This window comes from Ursus maritimus, unplaced genomic scaffold, assembly GCF_017311325.1.
Source record: "Ursus maritimus isolate PB19 unplaced genomic scaffold, ASM1731132v1 scaffold_16, whole genome shotgun sequence".
In the NCBI taxonomy this organism is placed as follows: Eukaryota; Metazoa; Chordata; class Mammalia; order Carnivora; family Ursidae; genus Ursus; species Ursus maritimus.
Window position 1 is genome coordinate 15,831,209 of NW_024424008.1, and position 12,160 is coordinate 15,843,368.

At 43.9% G+C, this 12,160-nt stretch overlaps 1 protein-coding gene across 1 annotated transcript in view; it reads left to right on the plus strand.

Moving 5' to 3' along the window:
- Positions 1–12,160, plus strand: part of LOC121102946 — a 59,336-nt gene that overhangs the window by 9,982 nt on the left and 37,194 nt on the right. The window contains exons 4-5 of the mRNA XM_040631323.1: positions 8,504–8,578; positions 9,308–9,367. Coding sequence (XP_040487257.1) covers positions 8,504–8,578; positions 9,308–9,367 — 135 coding nt within the window. The remainder of the gene's footprint in view (positions 1–8,503; positions 8,579–9,307; positions 9,368–12,160) is intronic.

A 12,160-nucleotide genomic window follows, 5' to 3' on the forward strand; every position in this document is an offset into this window, starting at 1 on the left:
TGCTGCACTACTTCCCAAGAATCCTCTACTTCTCATTCTGGAGGTAAGTTTTCTGTACCCTTAGTAAGCTATGGTGAAACTCCAGGGGGGTAATTCATTGTATATTTTAGGTGAATAGTGCCCCCTACAGTTGTACAATAGGTGGCTCTTTATACTGTGGTGGGGCAGCAAATACAGACAGTCTGTAACTTAACAATGGTTCAACTTACAATTTTATGACTTTATATTGTGCAAAAGCAATACACACTCAGGAAAAACCTTACTTTGAACTTTGAGTTTTGATCTTTCTTCAGGCTAGCAGTATGGGGGGGTGATCATCTCCCATGATGCTGGGCAGTGGCAGCAAGCCACAGCTTACGAGGGTGAACGGCTCATATACTTACAACCCTTCTGTACCCATATAAGCATTCTATTCTATTTTTTGCTTTCAGTATGGTATAAAATCAATTATGTGAGATAATTCAGCATTTATTACAAAATAGGAATAGGCTTTGTGTTAGATGATTTTCCCCAACTGTAGGCTAATATACGTATTCTGAGCACCTTGAAAATAGGCAAGGCTAAGCCATGATGTTTAGTAGGTTAAATGCATTTTTGACTTAATGATATTTTCAACTTATGATGGGTTTATCAGCATGTAACCCCATCATAAGTCAAGGAAGATCTGTAATAGTGAAAGTTTACATTCACTAAGTTAAGTGATACTCTGAAAGTTAAGGACTGTTGTTATGTCTCTTTATCAGTGATAGAAAAGAAGATTTGGAGGGAATAAGGCAATTGCCCAAGGTTACAGTACAGGTGGAGTTAGGCATATTTACAAATAAACCTGCAAATGAGCGAGCAAATTAGAGCTGGAAAGATCTGATTGAACTTCGTGCTTGACAATTAACTAGGTGTGTGATGCTGACCAACTCAAGCTTTCTTTTTTTTTTTTTTTATTTATTTATTTTTTTTTTTATTTAAATGATTTTTTATTATATTATGTTAGTCACCATACAGTACATCCCCGGTTTCCGATGTAAGGCTCGATGATTCATTAGTTGTGTATAACACCCAGTGCACCATGCAATACGTGCCCTCCTTACTACCCATCACCCGGTCTATCCCATTCCCCACCCCTACCTCTGAAGTCCCTCCAGTTTGTTTCTCATAGTCCATAGTCTCTCATGTTTCATTCCCCTTCTGATTACCCCCTTTCTTTATCCTTTCTTCCCCTACCGATCCATCCTAGTTCTTATGTTCCATAGATGAGAGAAATCATATGATAGTTGTCTTTCTCTGCTTGACTTATTTCATAGCATTATCTCCTCCAGTGCCGTCCATGTTGCAGCAAATGTTGAGAACTTCGTTCTTTCTGAAATTAGCTGAGTAATATTCCATTGTATATATGGACCACAACTATGTAATCCAAGTCATCTGTTGGAAGGCATCTGAAACTCACTGATTTAGCTACTGTGGACATTGCTGCTATGAACATTGGGGTGCATATGGCCCTTCTCTTCACTCGTCACCACTCTTTGGGGTGCAAATACCCAGTAGTGCAATGGCTGGATCATAGGGTAGCTCAATTTTTAACTTTTTTAAGGGACCTCCACACTGTTTTCCAGTGTATGTTGTACCAACTTGCACATTCCACCAACAATGTAGGAGGGATCCCCTTTCTCCACATCCTCTCCAACAATTGTTGTTTCTTGCCTTGTCTATTTTTGCCATTCTAACTGGCGTAAGGTGGTATCTCAGTGTGGTTTTGATTTGAATTTCCTTGATGGCTAATGATTTTGAACATTTTTTCATGTGTCTGTTAGCCATCTGTATGTCTTCATTGGAAAAGTGTCTGTTCATATCTTCTGCCCATTTTTTGATTTGTTTATTTGTTTCTCGTGTATTGCCAACTCAAGCTTTCTGAGCCTCAGTATTCATATCTTTAAAATGGGATAATAGAAATTATGGAAGACAGTGTTGGTTGTTGAGCCAATAGCCTCCCCCAGCTCCTACATGCCCAATCCAAACCTTTCTTCCTTCCTAACAACAATGTATCAGGATATCAAGTGCGTCTTAAGAAGAGGAGCTCTTTCCTAGTCTTTGGGCTTGGGGTAAATTTTCCCCTTGCAAGTGATTTGTTTAGGAATAGGTATACAACATAATTGTAGCCAAGGAGATGGATGTAGAAGTGTGGAGGATAGGTAGGGAGGGTTCATCCTTGGGACATTTTCCCTAACTTTCAGATAGGGTATGGCAGAAAAATCTGCCTTTTCTTACTCCAACTTTTGAATGTTGCATGAACTGTTGCTGCCATCCCTCATACCGACAAAGGTATGGGTCAAATGCTGAAGATGAATGTATGATTAAATTTCATGTGTCAACTTGTTTGGGCCACAGGATGTTTTGGTATTTGATTAAACATTATTCTGAGTGTTTCTGTGAGGATTTTTGGATGTGTTTAACATTTAAATCAGTAGATAGCATAAAGTAGATTGCTCTCCCTAATGTGGGTGGGCCTCATCCAATCAGTTGAAGGCCTAAGTAGAATAAAAAGGCCAAGTCTCCCTGGAAATGGGGAAATTCCTCCTGCTTTCCTGCCTTCAAGCTGGGGCATTGTTTTTTTCTGCCTTTGGACTCTAGCTGAACTATTGGTTCTTTCCTGGGTCTTGAGCCTGCCAGCCTTCAGACTGAAACTACACCATCAGCTCTTTTGGGTCTCCAGCTTGCCAACTTACCCTGCAGATCTTGGGACTAGTCAGCCTCCATACCCAATTTCTTATAATAAATCTCTTTAAATATATGTGTGTACATAGGTATGTGTGTATATATATGTATATATGTATGTGTGTGTGTATATATGTATATATATCCTATTAGTTCTGTTTTTCTGAAGAACCCTGACTAACCGAGTGAGAGAGCAGAGGGACAGAAAGAATTTGAGTTCTTGCAGGTATGACTGAGCTACTGAGTTAATCAACTCCAGTAATCTTTACGTCTTGGCTTGTGGTTAAGTGAGATAATACATTTTTCTTCTTGCTTAAATCACTTTTAGTTGGGTTTCCTATTTCTTGCACCTGAAGGCATCATAACTGACCTAGCAATCAAGCTAGTAGGATCTTTGTGAAAATTCAGTGGTGGTCAGTAAATATTTTTCTTCTCAGTATCTAAGTTATAGTGTAAGACTCTTCTGTTAATAATGATAATCCCTTAAATGGTATAGTCTTCTGTTGGCCACAGACTGCTTCCATAGGCATTCTTCTGCTAGGCTGAATTTCATGAAGATTGAGACACATTTGATTTATCTCTAGCTCTAGCTCCTAGCATAGGTGTTGAATGTTTCTTACCATATCTTTTAATGAATTGGTTCTTCCTTAATGTTCACTTGGAAGTAATTATGTAGGAACTGGGCAAAGTAAACATGACACAATTCTAGATGTGTACCTCATAGTATAGTTGTTGGTTACAGAACAGCTCAGTTTGGTTCTCTGATGGACAGACCTTATGTTGACAGTGATGTGCTCATATGTTAACTGCTATTATGTGAAGCCTATGCTGTATTGAAGGTATCATTAACTTAACAACCCATCATGTGGACATTCCCTGACTGTTAGGATTGCCACCAAGGACACAGGTTGCTTGGAAGGTCTTGGGTAACCCAGGACTCTAGGAAGACCAGTAGAAAATGCTAGATGTGATTCTAAAAAGTAAACAAGAATTTTAAGGACAGCTGTCACCAAGTTGCCTCTGCTTGCTGGGGGATATGTTCTATACACCACCAACCAGAAACAAGAAAGGGAGAGAGAAGGAAGAGCCCTGTGAGAGATGATATTATGTATGTGTTGGGAGAAGGGGATGTGGAATGGAAGGATGTTATCAAGGGAAAGGAAGCCTATGGCTTTTTTATCTTCAGGCTTCTTCTAAGAGGAAGAATCTTTCTAAGGAACATTCAAGTCTTTACCATGACTCTTCTGTAGACTTTGAGAATGAAGGGAATCCTTGACCAAGGAAGCCTATGGTCAGCAAGCCTGTGAGGAAGAGATTAATAATATCTCAACAGCTGTTCCCTAATTTAATCTCTAGAGATTATAGAATCTAAAAGGTCAGGTGTATGGCTCAGGATATTGCATTTTCCATCAAGTGCCCCAGGTGATGGTGCTGGTAATTTTTCAGACCCTACCTTGAATATTATGATATGGGGACATCTGGGCTAGGCACCATATTTTGAGGAGACCCCTAGCAGGTAATTACTGTGGCCTTAAATATTTTTGTCAGGCTTTATTTGTGAGGGTCAGGAGAAAGTGGGCCTAGAGAGCATAATGCTCAGGTCTTCTCTTCGGAGGGGTCCTCGTGGTCCCCTCTGCCCACAAGACAGATCCTAACCTTGAACAAAGGGCTTCCACAATGTCAGGGCTGCTTCTAGCCCCTTTTCTATGAGAACTAATAAGGTATTACCTCTAGGTGGACACTAGCTGCGGGGTTCATGGCTTGGTGAGAGGAGGAAGGCTAGATTTAGCCCCTCTTAACCACAGCGGGGCACGTCTGAACACTGTACGGTCTGCTCAGACATACAGGATCCCTTAAATTAGTGAGACCCTTCCATGGGCTTTCGCCAAGTGAGGATCATAATCATCTGAGGATTAATAACAAAATTAAAGTCGTTCTTTGGGGGGTCCCCAGTAGAGCCCTAAGTAAACAGCATCCTTTGCCCCACTGGGTTTGAAACAAGTTGAATAAATAAGGCCAAAATATTGCCCTTATTAGTGAGAGAAACTAGGCTGATTGGTAGATGCTACCACCCAAGTGCAGAGAAGTAGCTGCCGTTTTATTCACTGGCTAATGGGTACCAGGTGCTAAACCAACACTATTCCTAACTCACCCACCGCCCAAAACTTGAGGGAGGGAAATTATGATCCCCATTCTGTAGATGAGGAGACTGAGTTAGTGAGTTGGAGCAGAATTCAAAGCCAGGCCTGACTAGACCCCACACTTCCAGCTTCTCACTGGGCACTGCGACTTCTGGAGAAGTAGCTGGAACTTCTGCAGCCAGAACCCGATTTAATCGACCACCCATTCTTAGGAGATTTCCAAAACTGTCCTCTGCAGAGCTTTTTCCTTTCCCCAGCATTCTCCTTTGGCACAAGCGAAGAAGTCCTGGCTCTTCCAGAAGAGGCAGAAATGTGTGAGGCCTCAAGTGCCCCGGCTCCAGGTCATTCTTCATTGCCCCCGGGAGCACTAGGTCTAATGCCAGCACGGATGTACTATTTTGAAACTAAATGCATTTCTCAGAAAACGCAGGCATAGTGCCATTTCAAGGATATATTTTATATCATCACGCAGGTCCTTGGTCCCACAGTGCTGTATCACTGCTGCTGTTGAATCCGGGCCCTGCCGCCTACGGAGAAGAGTGGCTTTGTTTAGCCACTCGAGCATGTTGGGAAAACCACATTCAGAGACCCGAAGGGCTATTTTGCTCTCATGACTTCCATCATTACAGATACATCTTTCCATGGGATAGTTCTTGTCTTAGGTCAACTTCCTTGGAAGCAGAGCCTGAGATGCGTTGTGTTCAAGTGATTTATAGAGTGTTTTCAAGGAGAAACCACACAGGACAGAGAAGGGGGGCTAAGCAAGAATTTGGCTTCATCCTGATCCAACAGGGAGCTCTGGAGCAACAAATTGCACCAGTGGATTAGTGTCGCCTCAAGGTTAGGAGAGCTGGCCTTTTGTGCCATCGCAACAGTCAGCTATCGGCCCCTGGCTATGGAGGCCGCATGAATGTGTACGTGTGCACGTAGCCTCCTGGTCAAGGTGGCTCCCTCCTGGCCAAGGGCAGTTCTCCAGAGAGGGGGTAGCTGTGCGTCGGCTTAGCCAACGTCCCAGCAGCTTGGGGCAACTGTGTGGTGCACTGGCTGGCAAAGGGATTGGGCGGGGCACCAATACCAGTTCTGAATCACAAGACACAAAAATCGTTTGAATCTGAGTATTGGTTCATTAACCTCAGAGTTCCCAGAGATTATGCCTCATTATGTATTTCTTTCTACGCATGTAATCGGTGAGTAAACCAGGGCAAAAACCACATAGTAAAATAGTCTTACACTTCCAAGTAACTGTGACTGAAGATGATGTTCAAGCAACGGTCACCCTCTTGTGACATTCAGCCGGCCTGCTGGAATATGTAACCGGGACTGCCACAGCATAAATTCCATTCGGTCTTCATTCCCAGGACCAGCCATACTGCGTACAGTCAGTCTTAACGGTATGACCAGTAGGTGGCACCGGAAACAGCCACACTTGTTCCGACTGATTGACGCGTTATGTATGTACGCGATTGGACTTCAAGTCCTCTCTACTTAGGTTTTTCATGTTGAAAAGGCACTCATAGCATTAAGTCCAAACCAAAACTTTGTAACTTACGGTTTCCCATTTGGTAGTTGACTTCTTGCTTGGATGGTTATTTAAGTGTTAAAAAAAAAAAATAGGGTGATAGGGCCAGTGAATTCAGAAAGAAAACATCTATTCATTAGCAAAAGGAAGGAAAAAAGACTGGAGCCCTGCATCCTTTTCCTTCAAGGTCTCTTGAGTGTATAAATGCCGAAGATTATTAGGAAATATTTGAATAACAGGATAAAAAAGTCAAGGATACTGCCTCCAAAACATGAACTTTGTTCCCCACTGAAAACAGGCTTGGATTGTAACCAAGTCGTTCAAGGATTGCCCTGGCCAGTATCTGACCACATGGTTCCACTCTGGGAAAGGCCTCTGAGACTGGCCACCATTTGCGAGTGTGTTTCTTTTGAAGTTTGGACTTTATTGTTGGTGGGGGGAAGTAAAGAGGGGGAGGGGGTGCCGCATCATCCATGTTTTTCAGCGATCTGGCATTGCACTCTTTTCCTTCGCAAGACAATTCCGAGGAGCAGAACGGACAGAGGGGAAGTGCTGAACTGAGCAGTAAGCCACAGTATACTGAACTGAGCATTATGCTACTTTCATGATTTGATCCTCCACCCACGTTAGCAATGAGGATACTGATTCTCAGTCTCAGGAAGGTCATCTAGATCTAGCCAGGACTTCAGTCCAGTTCCTCTGATCGGTCGCAAGGCCCAGCTAAATCTAGACGTGCCATGAGCTTACCCTGCAGATTTGGACCAAGCATTTCACTTTACTGGGCTTGCACTTCCTGTATCACACGGGAGGCTGGTCTACCTGGCCCCAACACACCTTCCAGCTAGAAACCTCGATTCTGAATAGTACGTGTAGAGTGCAGTGTCTTGTGTACTGATTGGGGCTGGGGGTGTGGCTTGGCACCACAGTCAGTAGGAAGGGAGGGTAGAGCTCACTTTGATAGTGTTCCAGAGTGGAAGGTGACACGGCTATTATACAATGCGTTAAACAGTCTGCTTCTTGTGTTTTTGGGGAAAAGTAAATACCAGGTCCTGATTAGCGTTTCCTATACCTGTCGTCAGCTTGTGATACTGTAAACACTGTGCCTCTGGGAGCTTGCCTCTCCAAATGAAATGATCCCCGGGTTTGGAATGCCTCTTTTCATGGCATGCTCTTCTGCCATGCATGCCACACATTATTTTCACTGCCCTTCTCTGAACCTTTACTATTTTTGCTCTGCCTTTTCGACAGCAAGACTGATTAAAGCTCCCCCCCTTTAATTTAAATTTTTCTTAGAATGTTCTTCCAAAGATACATATGGATTCCTTGCTCATATATACATCTCCGTAATGTGACTAGGAAAAGTCAAGAAAGAGGAAGAGAAGAAACTAACCTGAATGCAGTGCCTACAATGTGTCAGGCTCTCTACTATGTCCACTCGAGAGCTGATCTCTCTTCATCCTCTCGGATGGGAGGAAGTGTGGTGTAATGGCTATGTGCCCAGGCCCTTGAGTGAGACAGACCTGGCTTCTCATCAGGACACCGTGCCCCCCTGGGCAACCTGTGTAAACGGTCAAAGCTTTGTCTTCCTCAATGAGACAGCATCCACAGAGTACTTAGAATTAGCCTGAAGTAAGTACTCCATGAATGTTAGCAAACACCCCCTCTACAACCCCAAAAGGCAGATCTCAGAACACTTCACACTAGATCAAAACAAAAAAAAAGCAAAACAACAATAAGGTTCTAAGAAGTTAAGTTTTTCGAACCCATAGTGATCTGACATTGTTATGGTTATCTGCTGTTTCTTTTCCCCTACACCCCTCTTTTACCCTCAAAATCATCCTACTCCCCATCCCACATTGTTTGGCTAGAGCAGACTTACCCAGTGGCCAGTGAGTGACCTCTGGAGCCAAATGGCTTGGTTCAAATCTCACCTCTACCATTTATTTGCTGTGTCACTTTGGACAGATTCCTTAACCTTTCTGTGCCTTAGTATTTTTGTCTATCACATGGGGATAGTAAAAGTTATTATAAAGACTAAGTAAGCTAATACAAATGAAGTGCAAATAGCATTGATTCACACTGTAAGTGCTCATCAAGTATAAAGTATTACTACTATTTTACCTTGTCTGTCTCCTAGGTGTGGACACATGACTCAGATCCGACCAATCAGAGTGTCCTGTCTTCTTGTATACCATGACTGGTCTAGGGCAAGGTCAGTACAATTTTTCTGTAAAGAGCAGATAGCAATATTTTACGTTTTGTGGGCCAATCTGATCTCCATTACCACTACTCCATTTCTGTTGTAGAGAAAAATAGACATAAACAATACATAAATGAACGGCTATTGTGTGTCCAATAAAAATGGAAGCTTATGGACATTAAACTTTGAATTTTGTATAATTTACAGGTATTAGAAAATATTGTCTTTTGTGCTCCCCCCCAACCATTTAAAAATGACAATACCATTTTGGACACAATGTCCAAAAGCAGGAGGTAGGCTGGATTTGGCCCTTGGGTCATATTTTGTTGACTCCTGGTCTAAGGAAGGGGCCGTGACCCACAAAAGGCCAAAGTCGTGCCATGAGATTTAAAACATGGACACTGGGAGAGAGCATGTGTCTCTTCCTTTTGGATCATGATTTCCATGGCTGTCTTCCTTCCCACATGGAGAGAGGCTGTTTGTGGCAGGAGAGAATGAGGCCAAAGGCAAAAGGAATTAGAGCCAAGCAGAGCTAGCTAAGACATAGAGAAAAAGAGCCCTGAAAACCTCCTTGGAGCGTCTAGGGCTAGCCACACCTACAAATTCCATGAGCCAGTGAAGTCCTTTTATTTTCCTTCTAAACAACTTTGAGTCAGGTTTTGGTCACCTCTACAACGAGAGATCTCTGAGGGAGACGTGGGGGCTTGTTTTCCTCACCCTGCGCAATACTGCCTTACACAGTTATGCAGAAAAAGACTATCCTAGCATGCGTTCCATACTCATCACGGACCAGACAGTTGGGTAAGTGCTTCCACGTGTGATCTCTCATTTACTTCTTACTGCAGCCCTCTACAGTTGGCGTTATTATCCTCACTTCTCTGGGAACACAGACCCAGCTGACGGTGTTAGATCAGTAGATGGCTTGTTCAGATGCAAAGTGGGAAGGAAGCATGGAGCAGTTTGAAGGGATTTTTAAGGGGGAAGGAATGAGTGGTTCAAGTCTCTTTTCTCACCCACTTCACTGCCCAAGAAAGAATGATGGAAGAGTGAACTTTGTCAGGGCACGCTTAATCCCTTTTCTGGGAAAGAGAGCTTGTCCGGATCAGGAATCCCCACTGTTCCCTCTGACCGTTCTGGGCATTGGGGAGTGGCGGTCATGGAGTTCTTGCCCAGCTGCCCGGCCGGCCGAAAGGATGAGCAGCTGAGACACACTGATGAACAGCCTGGGTTAATCCCAGCTGCAGTTTACAACTCGCTTGCAGGACCGATCCAGGATTTCCTTCAGAGGTATCACTTCACAGCAGCTGGCTGGCTTGACTTTGCCAACTGCTTGACCCCTGGCTACACAGGAAGCTGCTGCAGGTAGGTCTTGGCCTGCCTGAGGAGCCGATACCCCCTGAGCTCCTGAGGACAGAGCAGAAAGGTTTGCACAAACAGGGTTTGCGTGATGCAGGCTGAGAAAGGAGCCAGGGAAAGCTAATCCTCCACCTCCATCCGTCAAGCCTCACCTTGATGGATCAGCCCTTGGAGTTTCGGATTGAGGACAAAGAACTACCATATTAATAGCTACGACTTATGGGACAACTACTGTACCTCTTTCCATTTCCTGTTAAAATGGCTGCCATTGTTTTTCGAGCAATCACTCTGTGCCAGGCACTTCGCTTATGTTGTTCTTAGTCATCTTAACACCCCTACAAAGTAGATGTGGAATAGTACCCTCTATTTTATGGACAAGGTAACTGAGATGACTAGAGGTTAAGAAATGATGAACATGAGGAGGGAAGGGGAACTTGTACCTGATCAGTCTCTGCTCCCCTCTCTCCCCACCAAAGGGGATGAGGGATTAAATGAGAAGAGAGGGGCAATTCTTTCACAGCCCTCAGTAGTTGTTCAGGAGGTCAGAAGGGGTCAAGCCACCCAAAATAAAAATGGGGCTTGAGGCGTGAGTCCCTCCTCAGGCTCTGGGCCTCTTTGAAGGCAGGGATTATTGTTATTTTGTGTTTCCCTGGTGTACCCTCAGCATAACTCATACTTGGCCCTGAGCTAGGGCACAAAGAATGTTTGTTGAATGAGTAAATGAGTCCAAGTGTCTGCTTTCCGTAAAACAGGAAATGGCTGAGGGGACCCTTGACTCGGTGAGGTCTTCTCTTTGTTGAAGTTGCTTTTGAGAACTCTAAGAAGTCGTGGGAGCTCTTAGGGGCGACCACGCTACCGTTCAGTGCAGTGGAGTAGAAATTTACCCAATTTCACAGGTCATTTCATAGGCAGTGATTTACCTAAGGACACCGATGTAGCCTGCAAGAGTCAATGCATCTTTCAAGAACACTTCCTACTGCACTGCTGAGGAATAGCTCAGGTCTGATTCCACAAACTTTCTGTAGGCCTTTTTTTTTTTTCCTTCTGAACCTTAACCAGGCAGTGTTCAAGTCAAGTGTTGGATGCTGAAAAAGTTAAGCAGAGACCTCTAGAAGGCAAGTCTTTCAAACGGGGAAAGAGGGCAAAGGAGGGAAAATTGGGGCAAAAAGGTCAAAAATTGGAACTTCGACTATTTTCTGCCTAGCAAGTGGGTCCTGAACCAAATTCCCCTTTGCTTGCTCTTTGGGGCAAGGCTGAGTTAGCAAGCTATAAATTCCACTAGTGTAAGTGTGAGGAATGTGGAGATGAATGTGGGGAAGTCTTCGTTCCAGAGGAAAGGGCATGACAGTGGGCCAGCTGGAGGTGGAAGACAGAACATATCCCAAGTGTGAGCCAAATGGAGATTTGAAATCAGAATCTGGGCTCAACCTGCATCTAGGTTTTCAGAACTCTGTAAATGGATAGGGCTGTCAAGTATTTGGAGGGAATTTTCTAGAGACCTGAAATGACACAGCATTGATTGGCCGAGAAAAATGATCAGCATAGTTATCTGATCATTTGAGTCCATGTGTCTTCTTGGCAAAGAGAAGCATTTGTGCAGGGCGCTATGAGCTGGAGGGGAAGGGTGACAGAAGAGGAGAGCCCAGTGAAGGTAAGCAGGAGGAGGTCAGCTGGTGCCCAGAGAAGCCCATCTGGCTTTGCCATCAAAGGCAGCTTGATGGAGACGGGTTGTCTAAGCAATGTGCCAAATTTCCGGTGGGTTGTGGATGACGCCCTCCCATAGAACTCATGGCCGGGGATCCGGGCCTGGAGCTTACTTTGGAACTCGCTCTGGAGGATCATTTTTATTGGGAAGTGTGGTTTGGAATGTAAAACTGTTGAGGACTCTATCTTTGAAGATCAATATTTGCTGGCACAAACTAAGGCACTTTGGGTTCTTGGATATTTAAACAACTGCCTATTTCCTTACCACGATTAGACTAGGTATTAACAATGCCTATGTGGAAACTAGGAATTCAAGGATGATGACCCTCTTAAGGTTTGCTTTGAGTGCAGGGATTTAAAACTGTGCTCTCTTACCATGAACTCACCCGGTCATCGGGTGGGTGAACAACAGAAAAGGTATCGCATTAATGGCCAGAAATGGGTACTGTGGACCATCTGTGCTGTTAATGTGTGAAGTTAGGTAAGCCATTTACCCTCTTGTGTCTCATTTTCCTTACTTTAATGTGGAGATAG